The 20,944-nt window shown below is 49.3% G+C and overlaps 9 protein-coding genes across 9 annotated transcripts; 4 read left to right on the top strand and 5 right to left on the bottom strand.

The window, feature by feature from the left end:
• Positions 1 to 3,562: 3,562 nt before the first annotated feature.
• On the top strand, positions 3,563 to 4,818 carry EJ05DRAFT_537816 (serine/threonine-protein kinase-like protein; the record flags this gene model as incomplete). The annotated part of the gene is made up of 2 exons (XM_033749409.1): positions 3,563 to 3,601; positions 3,653 to 4,818. The coding sequence occupies 2 exons, from the start codon at positions 3,563 to 3,565 to the stop codon at positions 4,586 to 4,588; spliced, it is 975 nt and encodes a 324-aa protein (XP_033600897.1). The 3' UTR covers positions 4,589 to 4,818.
• A 795-nt stretch (positions 4,819 to 5,613) lies between these two features.
• Positions 5,614 to 7,736, bottom strand: EJ05DRAFT_351400 (bleomycin hydrolase). The gene is made up of 3 exons (XM_033741006.1): positions 7,435 to 7,736; positions 7,299 to 7,381; positions 5,614 to 7,249 (listed from the first exon to the last, which is right to left on the bottom strand). The coding sequence occupies exons 1-3, from the start codon at positions 7,571 to 7,573 to the stop codon at positions 5,951 to 5,953; spliced, it is 1,521 nt and encodes a 506-aa protein (XP_033600896.1). The 5' UTR covers positions 7,574 to 7,736; the 3' UTR covers positions 5,614 to 5,950.
• Positions 7,737 to 8,157: 421 nt separating this feature from the next.
• Positions 8,158 to 9,171, bottom strand: EJ05DRAFT_499965 (S-adenosyl-L-methionine-dependent methyltransferase; the record flags this gene model as incomplete). Its single annotated transcript, XM_033746924.1, has 4 exons — positions 8,158 to 8,437; positions 8,486 to 8,872; positions 8,922 to 9,035; positions 9,098 to 9,171. 4 exons carry the CDS (start codon positions 9,169 to 9,171, stop codon positions 8,158 to 8,160), a joined length of 855 nt encoding a protein of 284 aa, XP_033600895.1.
• A 1,078-nt stretch (positions 9,172 to 10,249) lies between these two features.
• On the top strand, positions 10,250 to 11,080 carry EJ05DRAFT_485571 (uncharacterized protein; the record flags this gene model as incomplete). Its single annotated transcript, XM_033745461.1, has 2 exons — positions 10,250 to 10,461; positions 10,519 to 11,080. 2 exons carry the CDS (start codon positions 10,250 to 10,252, stop codon positions 11,078 to 11,080), a joined length of 774 nt encoding a protein of 257 aa, XP_033600894.1.
• A 155-nt stretch (positions 11,081 to 11,235) lies between these two features.
• EJ05DRAFT_351378 (uncharacterized protein) lies at positions 11,236 to 11,947 on the bottom strand. The gene is made up of 2 exons (XM_033741005.1): positions 11,593 to 11,947; positions 11,236 to 11,403 (listed from the first exon to the last, which is right to left on the bottom strand). Exons 1-2 carry the CDS (start codon positions 11,847 to 11,849, stop codon positions 11,391 to 11,393), a joined length of 270 nt encoding a protein of 89 aa, XP_033600893.1. The 5' UTR covers positions 11,850 to 11,947; the 3' UTR covers positions 11,236 to 11,390.
• On the top strand, positions 11,948 to 12,634 carry EJ05DRAFT_351266 (uncharacterized protein). The gene has a single exon (XM_033741004.1). It carries the CDS (start codon positions 12,046 to 12,048, stop codon positions 12,502 to 12,504), a length of 459 nt encoding a protein of 152 aa, XP_033600892.1. The 5' UTR covers positions 11,948 to 12,045; the 3' UTR covers positions 12,505 to 12,634.
• A 130-nt stretch (positions 12,635 to 12,764) lies between these two features.
• On the bottom strand, positions 12,765 to 13,469 carry EJ05DRAFT_485569 (uncharacterized protein; the record flags this gene model as incomplete). Its single annotated transcript, XM_033745460.1, has 2 exons — positions 12,765 to 13,303; positions 13,385 to 13,469. The coding sequence occupies 2 exons, from the start codon at positions 13,467 to 13,469 to the stop codon at positions 12,765 to 12,767; spliced, it is 624 nt and encodes a 207-aa protein (XP_033600891.1).
• A 194-nt stretch (positions 13,470 to 13,663) lies between these two features.
• EJ05DRAFT_531590 (uncharacterized protein) lies at positions 13,664 to 16,107 on the top strand. Its single transcript, XM_033749037.1, has 2 exons — positions 13,664 to 14,063; positions 14,118 to 16,107. The coding sequence occupies exons 1-2, from the start codon at positions 13,897 to 13,899 to the stop codon at positions 16,000 to 16,002; spliced, it is 2,052 nt and encodes a 683-aa protein (XP_033600890.1). The 5' UTR covers positions 13,664 to 13,896; the 3' UTR covers positions 16,003 to 16,107.
• EJ05DRAFT_475750 (uncharacterized protein) lies at positions 16,058 to 20,875 on the bottom strand. Its single transcript, XM_033743881.1, has 4 exons — positions 20,062 to 20,875; positions 19,943 to 20,003; positions 17,224 to 19,888; positions 16,058 to 17,170 (listed from the first exon to the last, which is right to left on the bottom strand). The coding sequence occupies exons 1-4, from the start codon at positions 20,459 to 20,461 to the stop codon at positions 16,373 to 16,375; spliced, it is 3,924 nt and encodes a 1,307-aa protein (XP_033600889.1). The 5' UTR covers positions 20,462 to 20,875; the 3' UTR covers positions 16,058 to 16,372.
• Positions 20,876 to 20,944: the final 69 nt, after the last annotated feature.

The raw sequence follows: 20,944 nt of genomic DNA, 5'->3' as shown, positions 1-20,944 counted from the left end.
GAAATTTGAATCTTGTAGGTGGTAATCTTCTATGACTCTAGCCATGGAAATAATGCCACACCGTCACGAGAACCCACAATAACACCACGTGCGTCACTTACGCGCGTTCGTGTATACTGTACATCCATATATCACGCAAAAGCAGAAGTGGCAGACAAGGAACAAGGAAGAGGGAAACGAGGTCCAAGGCACAAGGCGCAAGGCGCAAACATGATATAGCAACGAGGTCGGAAAAAAGTAAAACAAAGCAGATATAAACGCAAAACGACCCATGGATTCTGAAGCGCTAGACTTCAGATAGAAATCTCGAGAATTGCGCTCGTCGTATATACGATCGACTAGGTTTTAGGTTGGGAGCGAAGTGGAATGTGGGTCCAGGTTCAGGGAGAGAGAGATTGGGTAATAAACACCACCACGTGGGCGTCGCGAAAATCAGATGCGCTCGGCATATGATTGGTCTTTGAACTCGCGCTTGTTTTACGTAGAAGAGACACGATCGAGTAGGCTGTTGCCGTTTCTAAAAGCGGTTTGGCCAATGGGGTGGTATGACGTGGTGATGGAAGAGGAGTGAAAGGAGAGCGCGTGGAGATGGCGGGTAGTCCCGCGCCAGAATGCGCTCGCAATATTACTGGCTCTTGAATTCGAGGTTTTTGGACAGACGAGACACGGTCGTGTAGGCTGTTGCCGTTTTCAAGGGTGGGTTGGCCAATTGGGTGGTGTGACTGTTTATTGGGATATAAGTGAAATGAGTGAACGTGAAGATAGCGGGTAATCCCGCGTCAGAATGCGCTCGTAATATTACTGGCTGTTAAATTCGAGGTTTTCGCACAGAAGAGGCACGATGGTGTAGATTATTACCCTTCTTAAGAGGAAGTTAGCCAATGGAGGAGGGGCGTCAGGGGTCGTATAGGGTCGTAGGGTGTGAAGGGTAGAAGTGAACGTGGAGATTGCGGGTAGTCCCGCGCCAGAATGCGCTCGCGATATTACTGGCTCTTGAATTCGAGGTTTCTAAACAGACGAGACACGATCGTGTAGGCTATTACCGTTTTCAAGAATGAGCTGGCCAATAGAGGACGAGGCCAGGATCAGTAAGGGGTTATAGGAAGTGAAGGATACGAGTGAACGTGAAAATAGCTGGTAGTCCCGCTCTAGAATGCGCTCGCAATTTGACTGGCTCTTGAATTCGGCATATGCCTGGGAAGTTTGATGATGATGGGTTGTTCACTTACTTATTTGTGGGCAGAGGGACCAATCGGAGGTGGGAGGGGGTTATTGCTGTGGGTACCTGGGATGGTGCACTGTTTTCTGAGGTCTGTTTGTGTGCGCGTGAACGGTTCTTGGATCCTCTGTGTGGTATATGAAAGAAAATTATGGGGTTCCAGGAACTTCCGCTGGGGGTTCGTGGGAGGTGCAGTACCATGGGACTGTGACACTTCTACACCTGGGTAAGATACTCTACGATGAAGCTCTTCTACTTCCTCTTCTCAGTAGTTTCGGTGTATAGGGCTCATGCGGATAGTCCCAGTCAGGAGCGTGTCCAGGAAGGAAGATGTTCTTCCAAGCATTAAAGGGCTCCAGTATGTAGCGATAGGGATGTACCATCGCCTATTCTTCCCTTCGCTACCTAGACATTCAATGATAGAGCTCTTTTCTTCCTCTTCTATCTTAACTGTGCCCCACTTCCCCACCACGGTGCTCGACAGTGTGTACATTTATTTCCTATTTCACTGGGCTCGTTACCCCTCTCCCCCATTGAGACGTTCGACGATGATGGCTCTGTCTGGTTTTTTCTTCTGGAAACACTCGCTTGCGAGCTGAAAGCTGTCTGTTCCAGTCCAGATGCGCTCCAAATCAGTATAAGTTTGTTCGCGGTTGATTTTTAAGGCAATCTCGACCTGCATGAATGGTGAGGTGCACTTTCGTTCTGTTTATTGTGTCGGTCAATAAGTGGATCAGGATTTGTATCCGACGGGTCTGGTGTATCCGAAGAATCGACGACACTGTCAATGATGTATTCAGCGCTTTAGGGGTGTTCTGGACGAGCCGTGATATCTGGGATCGACTGGTGGGAGATGGGGTGCTTTGAAGAAGCATTCGGACAGAAGTTTCGAGGAAAAGATGTCGTTTGAACTACAGGGGTATACTCCACTCAAACACGGCAAGTACAACAACTCTGAATGGAAATCGTACCATCTGGTGTCATGTAGACAACTCCATCTCACATAATCTTCCACTCCTTCGCTCCTTCCTCGCCTGAGTACGTTCTGGCCAGCAGTCTCCATCGATCGACCGTCCAAATACAAAAATATGCGTGTCCATACACCAAACGCGTTGAACATTAGATCTGGTACGGCCCATATTTCTGAACACGATGACGCTTGCAGTGCTGCACAACCAAATACAGAATCAGGAGCGCAAAAAGAACCGCCACTGCAGAGATCCCAATGATGGCGCCGGTGCTGAGTGAGACAGTTTTCACGGTGGCCCAGCCTCGTGATAGGGCAAGTGGGTTTAGTGGTGGCATCGCGATGGATCTGTGGCTTAGTTTTGAGATGGCTTTTAGGAGGAAGACGGTCTGAAGTTCGACGTCCTGAGTCCTTATGAAGTGGCGATGCGGAAACGGCAAGAACAGCGTGATGTTTGGTGCGGTCTCAATGTACGTAGATGAATGCTACTTGGGTATACTGTAAGTCTATTGACTCTCAGATTCTGATCGGCATACCTTTTAGTGAAGCATTCTTGGCGTACAAGCTGTCAGTGTTTGACTCGGGCGTAGGTGTTGCGATTTACAGGGCAGAGCACGGATGCTATTGATGCAGTACAGTACTATATTGTTCGGAGGATGTAGATGTTATAACAATTCCAGATGGTTGATTAATTAGGTATAGATACTTGTGCAGCATTACATCAAGCGCGAGCGTCTGCGGCGTATCTATGCGGCGCATGGGAAGGCTATGAGATTGCTGTGTGTTTCAGATTCTGTAGCGGCACAGTGACTGTGCTAATTCAGTCGTTATGTACAGCCCTGAGCAAATCACATATGGTCGGATTTGCTAATCATACATGTCTTGTTTTCATACAACGGTCATTGCGTCACGGAATTCTCGGCAGTCCCTGGTATCCAGAACCTCAAGTACCTCTCGTCTGGGGTCTAGATACTGGGTTCATATACGTGAACGGGCTTACAGATCACAGCCAAGGGCTGTTCTTGTAAACGTTCGGTGCGGATGGATCCACCGCACTGCGTTCCGGAACATCAGGAGACCCACTGAAGTCGACAACCCTGATCCCTGTAGCTTTTCGATGTGCATATGTCAAACAGTGCCATATTGATTGCTTGGCTAGTTACTTGAGCTGTTCTTTAGCCGTAGTAGATCATTGATCCGAGGGATAGCGCTCACGTATATATTCTCGCACTATATATGTTGTGCCGCATGTCATGCTAAGAACCCATACATTCCAGGTCCCTGAGATCGCAGGATTTCTTCTTTTGATGAAGAACTTACCGCAAAATCCGCCAGATGTTTCCGCTCGTAACGCATAAGTCAGTACAGCATGATGAATGCATCCTGGTATACGAAAACCAAGTAATCTTTTCATGGTGAGTCGCACTCTTTCTTGTATGAAAATGATAATACCTTCGTCCTACCAGCCAGGGTTGGCCGGACCCGGCAGAACGATTGCCCGCAACTCCTCCTATATGAGAAATGCCACTTCTATATCAAGCACTTTCAGCAGCCTCACTTCGACAGCGAAGCAGATTTCAGCCATGGTCAACGAAGACCTGCCAATATATTCGTCTCGGGACCTCTCCCCGCTCTACGAAGCGTTCACAATGGAAGATGACGAGAATGGCAATGAAGTATTCGTATATTCATCCTTCGGCTACATAACCGATGAGTGGGTAGTCTACTTCGGTCAATCCGATGTTCGAAAACGCGATTTGACACTGGATATTATAAGAGAAAGTCTTAAACGTCTCCCGGATGAGGATGTGTATCCTGAAGCTCCTTCAAACATCACAGTATTCTCACTTCCGATCGATGAAACCTTCTACCTTAAGAAGCCAAAACTAGGCTTAGCCTTCGTAGGTACAGGCCTATTACCAAAACTTGTGCTATACGAAGCCCAAACAATGGAGCTTCTTCTACGTAACCCACACCCACACATCATTAGGTATCATGGCTGTTTGATCGAACGTGGTCGTATCGTTAGCCTTGTCCTGGACCGCCTTCCGGATACGCTCTACTATCGACTAGAAAAGCCCAGCCCTAAGGCGAAACCCTTTGACGTTAAGAACTGCATGCGTAAAATTGAATCTGCGGTCTGCCACCTTCATAAACTTGGACTAGCACACAACGACCTCACGCCAATGAATGTGATGATCGACAATAGCGATGACCCCGTTCTCATCGACTACGGCTCATGCCAGCCATTCGGGAATGAGCTTATCACAGCGGGCACGATTGGATGGATTGACGAAGAGTTCACAACTTCAGCGCAAGAACACGATCACATTGCGTTGGAAAAGATACGAACGTGGATGGAGAAGCTAGCAAGTCCTGCCCATGACGAGAGGACTGGGTAGAGACAGTAATCTCGTGTCTTTTGTGTCGGTTCTCAAAGAAACCTCCTTCGACCATCTCATGTATTGTTCGCCGAGGATGACGGGCTGTATGAGGGGTTCGTCGGTGGTACGTAGGTATCCGAAGTCTTGCAATCTGTGCGTCTGCAGTCGTCCTTCTGTCTAAGTCTTTGTGTTCGATACCCGCCAGGAACTCTAGCATCTGGTGTGACCGTAACCACAGTGTGAAAGATGCACCTTGGATTATTCGTCAGATAGATGTTAACTTTGTCAACCTCTACTATACTTGCATATTGATATCTCTGATTGTGTACAGGCTAGAGTCAAGTCTTCACTTCCTTTGTTTCCGTTTTTGCGGAGGTTCTTCCAAAATTGGAGTGAATAGAAAGAGAGATTACTACCCCGCTCATTCCAAAAACCCTTGCCTTTCACAAGGCGGCAAGGTACGTCTATTTCTCTTGTCGTGGAATTGGGAACATGTGACTGAAGGCTTAGCTGCGATAAGTAGATACAGCGTGCCATTGGATCATACTAGTATGCTGAGTAGATTAGTCAGATTGCTTCACATGGGAGATTTTAATGTCGACCATGTCCGACCAGGGGTTACAATCTGCGTAAATTGCAAGCTACCTACACACACATCTTTTCGCCCACATAAGCGGGGTGGAGGAATATCATCAGGACCTCTCCTCATCATCTGTATTTGGTACTTGATAGAGGTATCTCGAACACAGGTGTACTGAGAGCAGTACTTCGACGTAGCTAGCATTTCTTCATCCTTGTTAATCATCAAGGACAGCCTGAAGCCTGAAAGGGGAAAGGATAGCTAAAGCACTTACGACCAGGAAGCACTTTTGGGAACTGTAACTAGGCTCTTTCGACTCCAGAGAAAGGGTCTAAGTATCAATAGATTGAGAACAGTCTGCTATTGGATTTATCGGCGATAATGCTAAATTTAGCTTAAACAGGTGTATCTTTGGAAGCGAGAGCTTTAACATCAGGTATGATATATAGGTAGATAGCTGTAAGTTCTTAGTCAGCATATTCGAGGTAATGGAAGGACTCGGGGATGTCGAACACCCTTCAGATCAAACCTTTAGGATTAAAGCTCTGTTACCCGTGTATCTACATTACTATTAATAAGTAGTATCATGCCCATAGACATATCAGCTGGAAACAGTAAGATTTAGCTCTAATTACTGTTGGTTGGTGCGGTATCCCTGTCTTCGACTCATCCTTCAAAGGCACGATTAGTAATCGAGACATTCATAGAAAGACCCTGTGCGTAGGCCATAAGCCAAAGATATCATTAATCGTATCAAGGAACCATCAAAATTACAGTAGTAATCAAACATCTATGCCTGCTTATGCCAAAGCGCCCATAGGATCCCAAAGAGGTAGCATCTTCGGCTCTTGCTTCAAAACTTTGCGAATCTCCTCGCTGACGACGCTTGGGTCGACAACAGCTTGATATACAAACTCGTCCATCCACGCGTCGCTCATGACAAAGAAGCCCTTCGTACCGGCACTGTCAGACCAAGAGTTTTGAACACGCCATCGCACAGGCTTGTCATCGACCACATGCACAGCGGTAAGGACCATGGCATGGGTCATGGCACTCTCGCCAGTCTGAAGCCTCTCAGCCTTGTTCATGCCAAGGCGAATGTTGAAGCCGAGCTCATAATCGTACAGATCGGTATCCATGATGCCAGATGCGGAATCGCTGTATTTGCCAACGTCACAGCCGAAGAAAACTGGAATGTCTTTCTTGAGCGTGGCAATCACGGCATCTTTCATAGTCTTCATTGAGACATTGACGTAGTTTATAGGACGTCCTTCCCAGACGTTTCCTAGACGGTGCACACTTAGGTGGGTATTGTATTCGTTTCGCGGATCGTTCACAAGGCTGAAAAGCCGGTGCACATCCATTCCTCCGCAGGCACGGACAGTACGAGTGTCTGAAAGCTCTTTCGCGAATGCCATAGGACTCGTCTTGATTGAATTAAATTTGCCATCGCTGTCGTAGAACTCCCATGTGAAAGGTTTATTCGCGGATGGTGGAGGACCAAGCATGAGGGTGAGGATGAGGTGTATCTCCTGAAGCATCTTCTCCTTTGTTGCGGCCACGGCGGATCGGGTTGATGCCTTGGAGGCTAATTTACGGAGGCGAATGGCATCTTCGCGGAGCTTTGTGGTGATCAGAGTGTCCATGGCCGAGGAGTATTGCGCGTTGAAGGAGTCTGGGTATAATGTCTGCGGGATGAGACCATACTTGTTTACAAGATTGGCAAGCATGTCCCACTGCCCACCGTCTCCAACTGGAGAGCTGAGTAGAGCTTGCAACATTCTTCCGTCCAGAGGCTCATCAATTGTTTCCAAAACGCTCTCTAGGAGGTAGTTGGCCTTCTCGAGCTTGTCCCAGAAGAAAAGGTATGACTGAGACAGTTCAAATTCTTTCAGCTTATATTTCTTCATGATGGCTACTCGGAACACGTTTGTGGAGGCGAAGATCCAGCATCTTCCCGAAGATCGTTGGTTGGTTACTGGAGCTCCTTCGAGGTCGATCTGGATGTTGAATGTCTGGGTATCGGCGATCTTTGCACCTCTCTGGCGAACGATGTCTTGAAGTCTGTTCGACGTAAGGGCTGAGAGAGCTAATCGGTTCTATAGAATGGTAAGTGTGAGCCGTCATTGTCTCGACTGATAGACGTACCTTTGGATCAGCAAGCAGCTCTCTCTCCCATTCCTCGGCGGCTGCTAACGAGACATCTTGTCTGGTAGAGGTGTATTTGGGGGCTGGCAAATGGGATCTTAGCAGTCTTCTTTGCTTCTGGCTGACGAGTACCTACGAAGCTCTCCATTGACCATGACAAACTCGTCCTTCTCGTTGACCACATTGGCCTCGTGTTTTACCTCGAGGGCTCGCAATCGCTCCATGAGCTTCTCTTGGATAGCAGCATCACTGGTCTTTGATTGTGAAGAGCCCATGCTGATGTACAGTTGTTGGAGGGCTTTGAGTGTTGTGTTTGGAAGCAGGGGACGAGGATCATGTATGTGTTATTCAAATCAGTTGAGCACATACATGATCACGATAACGACTCACGAGTCACATGCGAAGGGGCGCCAACACGCGAGCTGAAACAACTGCCTGTGGACCCTTATTCCTGAACACTTCTTGCCTATTTGGATTTAAACCGCAAGCTATCCTTATCTGCCCCACACTGCCCCACTTCGAGTCTGCACATGACCCTGGTCGGTCACGCGTCGTGTCGTCGCGTCCTCCGTGTTCCTTCTGATGTCTGCTCAATACATGATCAGTACATGTACACGCCAACTCACATGGATTTCTTCAAGTGTGATTAGCACTTTGGAGAAGAATGGAGGCTCCTTTTAGATAGATTCTTTGGCCTTTATTGATCTGAACCGTACACGTCGTTAAGAAGCTAGAGATTGGATACACCTGGCAGAAGCATAAGCACGAAAGGGCTATTTCTGAAAGACTCTTCTGATTGAACGTTCACGCAACAGCTACATCTCTAGGCCGAATATTTCATTGAGTAGGTACATGTCGACTATAATCTCTTTCTACCGATGACCACCAACGGCGAATATGTCAAGTACACGCCATTTCTCATATCCCCGCATGCCGCTTCGATAATACGTCTCATGACAGGACCCTTCGATTCTGGAGTACTGTTGTCCAATATCTGGTAGGAAATCTCGAGGACAGCACCCATGATGAGTTGCGTCGAATACAACCACGTATACGGCTTTGATGGCGGACTCGAGGACTCGACGTCAATCAGTCCAAGGCTACTAAATGTTCTCGGTAGTTTAGGGACCCAAGCCCATCTGTTAGGTTCAGCGTGCATTCAGTTCTGCTACGACCAGACGATTCACTTTTTGTCTGAGCCAGCTTGGGCAAGATCCAAGTAGGCTTGCATGGCTGTGCTCGATACATCAGGAGACGGCGCCTCGACTCTCACATCTCCGAGGTCTTGAAATGGATGCTCCGCCCACTGAAGCCATCCTCCCGGCTTCAACATCGATATCAGATTCCTGATTATTGGAGATGCGTCATTGTCCTGCACGACAGCAAGAAACAAGCGGAGATGAATGATGTCAAATTGTTCGCAAAACTCATCTGGAATCGCCTTTGTGACGTCGAGCTTATGTAGGCGGATATCAGGAGGTAGCCATGCTGGATGTGGTGCTTGCTCGAGAGATATGTCGAAGCCGTCGATCTGAATAGCAGGATACTCCCGCTTCATGTCATGCATCCATATGCTGATTCGTTACTCAGTATCATATGGTCAGGGAGGAAGCAGATACGTACCCGGTACCGGTGCCAATATCAGCAACACGGGTTGTCGAGGCATTATTGACAGCAATGCGTGAATGAAGATTGCCTCCAACGGCATCTTTCCAGATGTAGTGTTGTGCATTAAGTCTTTTCAGTCAGCACAACTCTCGGTACTACGCGGTAGCTGTATAGCACTGCCGATATCATACCTTATGGAAGATGGAGTATTTCTCTGCAGACCATATGTATCTCCATCTTGACGAGCTTGTTCTTGAGTGGACATGATGACACCACAATCACTGAATACGTTACCGAGCATGTCATGCGAGACCAAGATGTCTTCTTGCGGGGAACGTCAGAAACTACTTTTGGGCGGCAACTAAATATTGGAATCTAACGTTTAGTGCCATGAGTTACCCCTTGCTTCGACTATTCACTGTGAAAACAGACTGGTATGCATCACGATGTAGGACTGACTGGCGATACATGTCTGAGCCCCAGAATTATTGGCTGTTTTAGTGTTCGATAGCTATTATCAAAATCACCTTGCATGCTAATTAATCAATCACACGGATGATTAAGGGAAACGCGCTGGGGGAGGATCCACTTGTGGCTGTGCTGTTCTCCACCACTGCGGTCCTCGCATTGTTTGGCTAGTATGTTGCCATTGAATATAATATCGAGTCTTAATCAAGCGGTAGTGCCATGTACAAAGGTAATAGCGAAAGCGAAGCAGTCTCGGTTTCTTGACGAATCTGTTGCTCTTTGGACTGTGGCTGGTGTTCAGCATTGTACAATACCGTAAGGCAAATTGATAATGTACTTTTCGCGACGGCGACTAATAATTATAATTAGCTCAGGGTCCGATCGATGGGTCATTTAATTACCATGTGGATGGCGTAGGAGATGTTCGAGATAGCTCAGTCATCTAGATTCTGAATCTGATCAGTGTCAACACGCAGAGCATATAGCCGTATCCTATCTAAGTCATCGTCAATTTCTACTCTTGTGTCCTGGTCCTGGTCACCTATAACTCAATACATTGTTGGATCCCCAGAATCAACAAATGAGGCGTGGTGTAATATGCTGATTGGTGTGAATTAGCCCCATGTTACAGCATCCAACGGCACATTAGCGCCGACTGGGGGCTGCGAGGGATCAACAGCTCGACGGCCGAGGGGGCCTAAAACTCATTCTCAGCAACCGCTGCTCGTCTGTCTGCCCGCTGATATACATCTCGTCTTCGTCGCTCGTTTTGCAGATTATTCTCCTGCTCCATTGTCATTATCAACCCTAGAAGTCTGCGCGATTTACGATAAAAGCTGTGTTATGACTTCTGAGCTCTTCCATCCATACCCACCATGCCGTCATTACAAAAAGATGGCACCCCTTGGATGAAGCGAATTTTGCTCCCGCTCTGGGCTGTCCGCATGGTCATAACCGGCATCCTCATAGTCGTAACCATCATCGCCCTCTCTGTATCAGCGCGCGAACTAAGCCAAAACGATGACGGCTACATCGGCGACGACATAAATGGAAACGGAGTCTACGTAAATTGGAAGGTAGCCTTAGGGTAAAGCCACACCACATCTCAAGAAGCATGAAAAAGCCATACTGATCCCACATACAGTGTCTCCGTAGCCTTCTTCCTAATCATGCTCATCGTCTTCCTCCTTGATATCCTCTCGGTAATCAAATTCCTCCGCCACAGCCTGACCCCTAAATGGCTCGTCGTAGTCAACTCAATCCAAACGACCATCTGGATGGTACAGGTCGGCCTTGAAATTTGGGATACCACGCGCGGCGCCGGCGCCGGCGGCCTTGTCGGGTCCATCATCGTCCTAGCATTCTTCGTCCTGATGCTAATATACGCCATCATCACAAAGCGGAAGCAGAAAAAGGGCGCTTTCAGGGGCGCGTACCAGCCAGCGCATAATCCGGCTGCGCCGCAGGGTTGGCAAAGTCAGGGCTTTATGCATGGCCAGCAGGGCCAGCAGCCTTACCAGACAGGGGCATACGAACCTTATGGCGGTGCCGGCGGGCATGAGCTGGGGCAGCAGAACCCGGTGCCGGTGTATGGGGCTGCGGGAGAGTATTATGCGGGGACGGCGTACAAGAGTCCGGCGGTTGAGCATGAGGCGAGTGCGGCGCCGGAGTATTCGCAGCCGGTGCAACCTAGGCAAGGTGTTTGACATGCTGGTTGATCATAGCAGCAACTTTTCAGCCTATCTTGAGCAAAATTTCATACATCGCACAGCGTTTCGGTCATCATTCGTTTCTGTACGATACCTTTTATAGAACTTGGAGCTAATTCTACAGCATGACGGGACAGGAGATTTTATGAACAATGGCGATAGGGTTAGGTCCTGCTCACAGCGAAGTGTCATTAGCTCACGACACTATGCCCTAGTCTACAGAGTCTTGGTCTAGCACATACGTTGAAGACTTGAAATTGTCCGGGTTTGATTGTCACGGCAGTTCGACATTGTAGCTTCGACATGACTAGGAATCATACCTGAATCAATATCAAGGCAGATGAAACCTTTCATTTCCATGTCATGAGAGATAGCAGTCCTAGATGAGCACTGGAACAGAGCAATCATGTTGGCCATGCAGAGCATCAATATGGTGCTCGTGGTATTGAAAGTCGACGAGAAGATCTTAGCCGATCAACAGCATGTGGAGATTTTAAGGGCTTGACTGCCTGATATGAAATGACTTAATGGACTTGACCGTATGAGAAGAGCTTTCACAGATGATTTCACACTCAAACACATATCGCCAACAATTGTCGAATGACTCCTCCAGTACGGGCCTGTTGTGGTTCATTAGGCGCCATGCTCCTTCAGAACATAACTTCATGACAATGTCGAAGGTGAGGAATGTATACGTTGTCAGGAGAGACATTGCTGTCAGGAGAGACATTCCTGTCAGGAGAGACATCGCTGTCATGAGAGACATTGCCACAGCAGCAGTCAATATAAATTGGCTTGCTCGGGACTTCCATAGATGTTTCCCCAGATCCAAAAAAAAATTCAGAAACTACACCACCTGGCACTCCCACATTTCCCTCGTTGGAGCTCGAAGAGCATCTTTAGACATTGCTGAACGAGGACAGCCAACACCGCGTACTACTCGATCCTAAGACACCACGTCAATGTGCTTCCCAATCCATAGAAGACCCGTTTCACACCACACGACTTCCTACGAGGATCACTCTCAAAATAGACGTAGAAACTCCCGTCAGGGGGGGTCCTTCCAACAGGGCGTGGAGGCTGCACACCGCAATGCCAATAGATCCCGGGATGGAACACTAGAGTCGCTGCCACCCTCCCCGGGAGAGGCACCATCTTGTCCAGATCCTCCACGTCAATCACCACAACGGCACGGAACATACCATTATCAAGAGGGGGCCCCTCCTCCGCCTGTGTCGGAGCCATACGGGAATCGTCCCACCAGGAGACGTGACCGACACGCACCTGCTCCACGATATGTAGAGACTGGGCCCAAGTCCTTCGTGAGCGTCGATATTTCGCAGTTACGTCTTGATTGGCGCTCGTCAGGCCGAAGCGCCAATCCCCGCAAAAAAAAGCATTTTCACACCAGGAAGCGCTAGGACGCGGTAGAAGACTTATATAGGGCGGTCAATAGCTGTTTGCGCACATTTCTCGACTATTTATAGTCTTTCATAAGCGATCTGTGAAATATCTTAAGAGTAGTGTGGGCAGAGAACTGACCGAACCTCCTACTAGCATTTTTAGTTTTCGGGGAAAGGAATAACTGATCCTCTCGGTCTCATCATTCACGGAGGTATAGCGTCTTGTTCACATTTCGTGATAAGTCATTAGAATACCACATGATGTACAATAGGTCTACTCAACCTCTTCTTTGCGCAGATCCTGGAGTCCATGCTTGTGGCTGGAAATCATCGCCAGGGTTGCTTGTCTGCGGTGTGTTCCACGGCGATTCTTTCCCCTTTGCTGGCCCCTTGATGCTACTTTCGTCCACATTGTTTCCATTCCGACTCCGTGTGCCATCCTCTGTCGTTCTTGCTGAGCTTGTAACACCTTCTATGCTATCTGATTCTGTTTGTACACCGTAGTCTGCTGGACTGCTAGACTGCAATTCAGGCATCTGTTGCGTGTCTGGTCGATCCAAGGCCGATGGCTTCGCTGCCCATCGCTCATCGGCTAATTGGGCCAACTGTCTCATCTGTATCTGTCGCACGACATCCTGCTGTTGTTCTTCAAGCGAAGGAGGGTCTTCACGAGTGTGCCGTAACCATTGCATCCATTGCGGTGTGACTTTGACGTCGCTGTGATAGGCTGTGGATGGGTATTTCGCTATACGCCTCATACGCCCAGATCGAAGTACATCTCTGAACTCCCAGAAAGTATTGCCCGCGAGATCGAAGCCTGGTGATATGTCAGTGATGGTGTACTAGGTCATATCGAGACGATTATTCATTCGCGACGGTGAGGTGACTAAGAACGTACCGACGAGCGTTTGCCTCCGCCACGGTAATTTGATCTTTTTCCATTTGTACCATAGTTGCCTTAAAGCGCCCGGCGGAGAGGCCATTACGCTTTTAACAAGGGCGTCCTAAAGCTTCGTCGTCGCAATGATATCGAAAGTTCTTCAGACCCACTCGCGTCAAAACGTCAGGGACGCGCCGGCATTGATGACGAAAGGTGTGGCGTCTGGCTGCTCAGAGAGTCTAGCGGTGGCTGGGGAGCCAGAAGGAAGGCAGGGTTGACTTTAGCCTCCCCGCATACGCATACCTTCCGTTCCGCAACATCTTATATCCCGACCACTGTCCCTTTATTTTGATCTTACTCCTATACGGACGTAATTTCTTTGTTCTCTTCTCTTTGGTACCCATGCATATGGTAACTATCTACATGTTACGTTCAGAGCGCGCACTCTACTAGTCTCCAGCAGCAATCGAACGCACACGTCATTCTTGAACTTCCTACGAAAACCTTGATCTTCTCGGGAGCTTGCCAAGATGGCTTCTGTGTCCTCTCTCGACCAAGATATGAGGAAGCTGCGCCTCGGTAGATATACACCACAAGCGGCAAATGAAATACGGACATGGATAGAATCAGTATTGGGCGAGAGGTTGCCTGCTGGAGATATACTAGAGGCACTGAAAGATGGCACGGCACTGTGCAAGTAAGCGGACTATGACTGAAGCGCTAGGCACTTTCACTGACAGAAATTGATCAGACTCATCAACCTTGCTGTCCCTGCTCCAGGCGTAAAGTACAAGAAGTCACCAATGCCTTTTATACAAATGGAGAACATATCTCACTTCCTCCGAGCCTGCGAACAACCTCCCCTCAATCTCCCGGCTCATGATCGATTCCTCACTGTGGACCTATACGAAGCGAAAGATCCAGCGCAAGTGCTACAATGCCTTGGCGCTTTCAGTCGGGTTGCGAATTCCTTGAATCCCCGGAACTTTCCCAATGCGATCGGGCCGAAGAAATCGGGAGGAATGCAGAGTCCAAAGACCACTGGTGATCACACAGTCAGTGGCTACGATACCAACCGCGCAGGTGCTGCAAGCAGCATGAGTACAACCTCATATCGAGGCGGGTCAAACACTTTCAACCCGATGCAGAGAGCGGTGACACCTCAGAGGACTGGGGGGTCTACATCATCAAAAGCAACAGATGAAACGCGATCACCACCAGGTGGTGTGAGCAGCTGGAGCAAAAAGGCGGATGAGAAATCGACAACCCCAGCTTGGAACATTCACCAGTATGGCTATATGGGCGGTGCTAGTCAGGGTAACCAAGGGATCTCATTCGGAGCGAGACGGCAAATCACCACCCCGGGTCCAAAAGTTCCAAGTCTAACAGAAAAGGAGAAAATTAGGAAGGACAGGGAAGCTGAGGAGCAACGGCAACAGGCGCTCGCTGAAGAGGCTGAGAGTAGGAGACGGCGTGAGATAGCAGAGGAGGAGGAACGAGAGCGCATAGAAGAAGAAAGGCGATGGGAAGAAACGACTGCGCGCCGCAAGGAGGAGGAGAAGCGTCGCGTAGATGCACAGAAAAAAGAATGGGAGGAGCAAGAAAGACGGTGGAAAGCAGATGAAGAACAAAGGCGGCGTGAGGAAGAAGAAACTCAACGAGACATAGAAAAGGAAACAGAAAGGAAACGTGCCACTAATGATGCACACCTCCACGGCCAGTTCCTTAGCCAATACCAAGCAGAGCAGTCATCCAAGCCGCGTAGTCGCCGGAACAGCACTGAGGATCCAGTACAAACTGCCGAACGTGACCGAGTGCGAGAGCTCGAACGCCAACTAGAAGAAGCCAAAGAGCGTGAACGACAGTATCTCGCAGAACGTGAGGAGCGAGCCGATCGACGTACTCAAAGAACTGTAGAACCCACCCCTCGCTCTCGATCACGAAGCAAACCTGCAGCGAAAGAGCGAACTGTATCACCGCGCGAAAGTGACGTTTCCTGGGTTGGCGACGAAAGGGAATATCTTCGCAACCAATGGACAGAGCAACAACAGAAGCAACCACAACGTCCACTCCCCGAGCCCACCCCTGCCAGACCTTCAACTCCTCCGAGTCTTCCAGTTCGCCCTCTCCCTGAACCCGCAACAACCGTAGCCTCACCTCCATCACCATCTCGCCCTCTTCCAGATCCCTCAACCTATAAACCGCCACCAGCCCAACCCCGTTCGCCTTTTGCTGCAAATCGCACATCAAAATTTCTTGCCTCCAATCCCGCCCCAGTGGCACCTAAGCCCGATACATTCTCCGCTCCGGACCACGCCCTCTCGTCCGCCGCCGAGAATGCGCTCGAGTCTCAACGTCGCATGCAAGCACAACAGAAGACTAAGGCTGGCGGCTGGGCGTCAAAGTCACTGCTTGAACGCGAGATGGAGCGCGAGCGCGAGCGACAGAAGGAATGGGAGGATGCACAGGAAGAGAAGAAGGGGATGAGGAGAGATGAGCAGGAAGGCGCCGGGCCAGGCCAATCGTGGGACGTCAATATGTATGGCTTCACAGGTGGAGATAGTCAAAACAAGGTTGGGTCCGGGATTGGATTTGGAGGGAGGAGGCAGATTATTGGGCCTCGACCGAAACCGTAGATCCGCTTGTCGAGGCAGGAAAGTATGATACCGTTACGATGCATGAGTGCCAGCAATATTGATGAGAACTTTTTTTTACATTCATGATTATATATGCGTATACCCCTTTGGCTATACATTGCATGTTAGCATATCCGATTTGTGAATCCCATGGTATCCTTCGTCCATTCGCCGAGACAAGTGACACAAGCTTCTGCCTATAGAAGCTACTATGACAAGCAGTATGTAGCTGTTCGCGTGAGCAAACTCCTTCAGGTATCTCTAATCGCCATTGTTACGCCGGATTCGCATCGATTTTAGAATGAGTATCGCAATAGCAACTTATGCCCCGTTTTTGGCACGCAGTCGAAATCATCATCCACAGATGAGTTCAAGCATCCTTCTCTCCCTCCGCATTCTTCGTCTGGCTACCCATAATCATAGCCCTGAAATCCGCGTTTGACTTCGGCGGTGCGCGCCTCACTTCAGGGGCCGCCTCCTCACACTGGATCATGGGATCATCTACGACAGCGGAATCGTCCTCCGCAGCTGCCGGCCTCGTTGGGACTGTAGCCTTTCCTCTGATACCGAGCCCGCCGCCACGACCGCGTCGTGTTAACAGTCCTCTGGTAGGGACCAAGCCAATGACCTTGGGGGCCTTTTTCTCCATATTCACATCCTTGAGTTCCTTTGCCTTTGCCTTTTTAGGGTTTACATGCTGAGCTTTGTATTCCTCTTGCGGCTTCCAATTCAAGCGATCATTGCGGAGCCATGCTTTGCCCCGGTCGACATCACGCACGGTACCCAGCGACAACTTGAAGCCTGGCTCAATCTCATATCCATGAATTGCGAGCTCGGCTTTGCCGTGGTCTGCGAGCAAAGTGAATTCGACGATGGCAGCGGACTTGTCACGCAGCATTGTGATCTTGTTAAGTGGGCCATATTCCTCGCACATAGCACGGATGCGCGCGGTGTTGACGGTGTCGGGAACGTCGAGAATGTAGAGGGTACGGTCTTTGTAATTCTTAAGATTGCTCTGGATTTGGGTTTGGGCCTCCGAGGTTGTCCCTAATGTGACTTTCTCGACCATGTTTTTAGTTTTGTGGTCAGGGTCAGCAATACTAACAATCAGGTTGCGACCCATGAATGGCGTGTCGTGGAGAGCGGCGACAGTAGCTTCTGCGTCTTGCTATGTGAAGGCATTAATGAACGATATTTCACTTGGCAATTGGGACAACAGACCTTTGAGTGATAGACCACGAAACCCATTCCTTTGGACCTTTGGCCAAGCTTTTGTAGAAGCCGGAAATGACTAGGTTCAGCGACCGTCTTTGCCAGTTCTTCGAACTCTTTAGGTGACGCCTGGAAATTTATATTGCGAATGAAGATCTCACGACCCTCCACAGTTGGCCCTCCCTTTGCCATCTTTTTCATGGATGGATCCGAGATCTTAGCGCTGAGTACGTGTTTCTCGTCAATTTGATGACCATGAAGAGCGGTTGCAGCATGTGCCGCGTCGCTGGAGTCAAATTGGACATAGCAAAAGCGTCGACTGGCATCAAACTTCAGTGAGGGAAAGCGGACAGAGACGACTTTTCCATAAGGCTCGAACAAACCGCGAATGTATTTTTCATCCGCGATTTTGGGATAATTCGTGACCCATAACGTAGTTTCGACACTTAGTTTGACCTCGATTTCTGTACCATGAAATTCACGGCCGTCTTTCAGCTGCGCGTATTGAGCTTCTTGCTTTGACTCAAACTCGATGACGGCAGTCTGTGAGTCTTTCTCCTTAGAAATGGTTATACTAACGATAGTTCCAGCATCTCGAAAGAATTGTCGGACCTTTACGTCGGTCGCATCGATGGGCAATCCTTTGACAATGATAGTCGTGTGTTCGCGGTCACGTTTGGAGGGGGCGGTGGCGGATATGTGATCGATTACCATTTCGTCGCTCTGATACACGGGCTCAGCTTCATCGTCAGTTCGATACTTCTTGACAGTCTGACCATGTTCCACAGCGCCTTCAACATCTAGTTTGCGCTTGCTTTGTGGTTCTTGATGCTGTAAATCCTCCATGGGTACCTCGCCATAGGTAGATTCTTGGCGACGCCTCTTTGCCACCTCAATGCTGACCCGTCTGGACTCTATGATGGCAGTACGAAGCTCTTGGACAGATTCATGTTGTTCACAGTGGTTCAGGAACATTGCCACCAGCTGTTCAGGCCAGTCCATGATCTGGTGTTGTTTGAGAGCTTTGCGTAGCAAAGCTGTCGCTTCGTATGGCGGCCTCAGCTGTGTACCGGCGTTATCATTGGTACTGAACTTAGACCAGATTACCATTTCCCAGATGTAGTATCGATACCAGAAATCATAACTAGTTTTCTGACGCGGTATCAAACCTTCCCAAAGCTCTCGTGCTGCGTTAGTGTTCCCGGACTGTGTGTAGAACTTTATGTGGATGCGCTCCAATCGATACATTGGATCACCTTGCCAATCAGGTCCGTATTTCTTCTGGCCGATGGCTTTGACGTGCTCAAGAGCAGAATGTATACCGACCTCAGCAACGTCTATATCGTCGTCGGTCGCGCTGCTGCGCTCGAATGCCTTGCGTCGAAGGAACCCGCACCAGGAGACATAAACCTTCAAAAGCTCTTCCATACCACCTTGATCGAGCATGCCTGACTCTGTGGCTTTGTGTTTCACCTTCTCAAGTTCTTCGAAAGACTGTTTCTCCGCCTCGAGGGCCAACAGACGATGTGACCATAGATCGCCTGACCACGGGCAGTGGCGAGTGGCGCGCTCCACCACGCTGAGTACAGATACGCTTTGGGCCGGGTTCTCTATCAGGAATTCGACGTAGTCTTCCCATAAAGACGAGTCTGTCGAGAAACGAGTCGTAGCTCGCTCAAACAGACCATTGATAAGATCGAAGGAAAAGACCCCCTTGTGCTTGATCTCCCAATCTAGATAGGTTTTCAGTGCATCCCACTCACCCGTTCTGTTGCCATCTTGTTGTGCCACCTGAATCCGATGCTCGAAAGGATCACGTAACCTCACTTGCTTCTTGACCTGGTTTGCTTGCTTGGTAGCAGTTCGCATGATTTCTTCATAGCTGCTACCAAAACAGCTCGAGATATACTCCGAATAAAGATCGAAGGTATTCTGCCAAGTGATATGAGGCTTCATCAGGCGAGTAGCAAACATGTTCTCCAGGAGCCTAACAGTGTCGTCCGAAGGGCTGTTGCGCTGGTGTTCGAGAATTATTTGAATATACCTATCCCATACGAGTTGGCTGCCGTTGATATGCCATTGAGTCGCAATGAGACCTTCGTCCCATACTTTGATCATCGCGTCCCACGTGAAGACATGCATACCGACAATACGATCTTCTTCGGACCAATTATCGGCATCGGCCATCTGGTTTGCCGAAGCGTATAGGTCATACATATAGTCACCGTAGCTCCTCCAGATCTTAGAGCTGGCAGGCTCTTCTTCGGTACACTGACTGTACAACTCCATGAGAGTGAGGCGATCTTCGGTAGTCTGGACGGCCAGACGTTCGTCATTGACCCAATCAAGCCAAAGGTCTTCACCGAGGGTATAATTCTTGCTCATACTCTTTCTTGCTTCACGAAGATCTTCAAAGAGCTCATAGCTGGAGGCAGAATAGCCAGCTTCTAAGGTCGCGGTCAAGCCCTGCTTTAGAAGACGGATGTATTCAAGATGGGCGGCATGATCAAGCGGCTTGTCATGAAGCTGCTGAACAAGTTGGGAAAGTAAGGTCGAATCTTCTGATGAAACAAATTGGGACGTCAAAGACTTAAGTAGCTTTGGAGATCTTTCCGCCATCACAATATCTTTTGTCGAAGATTGCGCAGACAGAGAGCGAGAAAGATTTTGTAAGCTAGAAGGTGCGTTAGTCCATTGAATCTTTGTAAAGCAAGGAGAATCCAAGTACTTTAACGGTGGGTTCCGAGCGTGCGGGTATGCCTGTTGTGGATGCTGTAACAATGCAAGATCTACGGCACAGCGATTAGCGAGCAATAAAAACAGCTGTTGCAGCGCAAGTCCACTCACCTGCCAAAGTATCGATGCTGCCTGATCGTAAGGGCGGAAGACTTCCACGTTCACCCAACGGTGGTGTGCCGCTTGCACTTCCAATTCGACCGTTTGTACCGGGCGCGCTTGTCACGGACGGGCTCGAGAGAGGATAAGCAGGCTGCGGCTGTGGATCTCTGTGCGACAGCGGAGTCAAGGGAGGGTCATTCGGACTTGGTAGCGAATTTGAGTTATAGTGAAGCTGCTGGCTGAGCGCAGAGGAGTTTCGTTTGTTAGATTTCGCGGGACGTTGCTGGCGCGGTTTGTTTGGCGACTGAACAGGGTTCAAAGCAGGGGACGAGGTATTCGAGGATTGCGCGGGGGGAGGAGTTCCGCTGCTAGGGGTGTCCGACGGTGACAACAAGGAGTTGATGTCCATGGCGAAAGCGACGGTGGAGGTGAGGACGACAGATAGAGGCGCTGCCACCTTAAAGCGGTCGCTGCTCTTCGAGTCGTGCGAGTTGTGGATGCAGGGAAAGCTTCAGTTCGGAGTCAAGTCCTACGTGCCCAAGCAAAAACTCGCGGGGGCAAGACAGCAACGACAGTCTACAGCCTTCATCAGGAGAATGAGTCGGGGATGGCGATGGTGGAAAGGGAGACGACGAGTAGAGGAGCAGATGAATGTAATATTAGGAAGAGGAGGTTAGACACGTGCGATCACGGTGTCTTTCAGCGTCGAAAGATGAAGATGATGGGTGAAAACAGCTTCGGTCTATAATAACACAAATCGAAGACCTCTTCTAGTCTTCTAGGCCTAGAACCCTTTTCTTCCCCTTCCAGGCCTCAGTCCGCCATTTTCGCGTGCATGCAGCACCGTCGGCGGACGTGCAGGTGAAGTGCACGCCGAACTCTGGGCGCACGT

The sequence above is a fragment of the Pseudovirgaria hyperparasitica genome (assembly GCF_010093815.1).
Source record: "Pseudovirgaria hyperparasitica strain CBS 121739 unplaced genomic scaffold EJ05scaffold_7, whole genome shotgun sequence".
In the NCBI taxonomy this organism is placed as follows: Eukaryota; Fungi; Ascomycota; class Dothideomycetes; order Acrospermales; family Acrospermaceae; genus Pseudovirgaria; species Pseudovirgaria hyperparasitica.
Note: the sequence above shows the minus strand (reverse complement) of the source record. Positions and strands in the feature narration are given on the sequence as shown.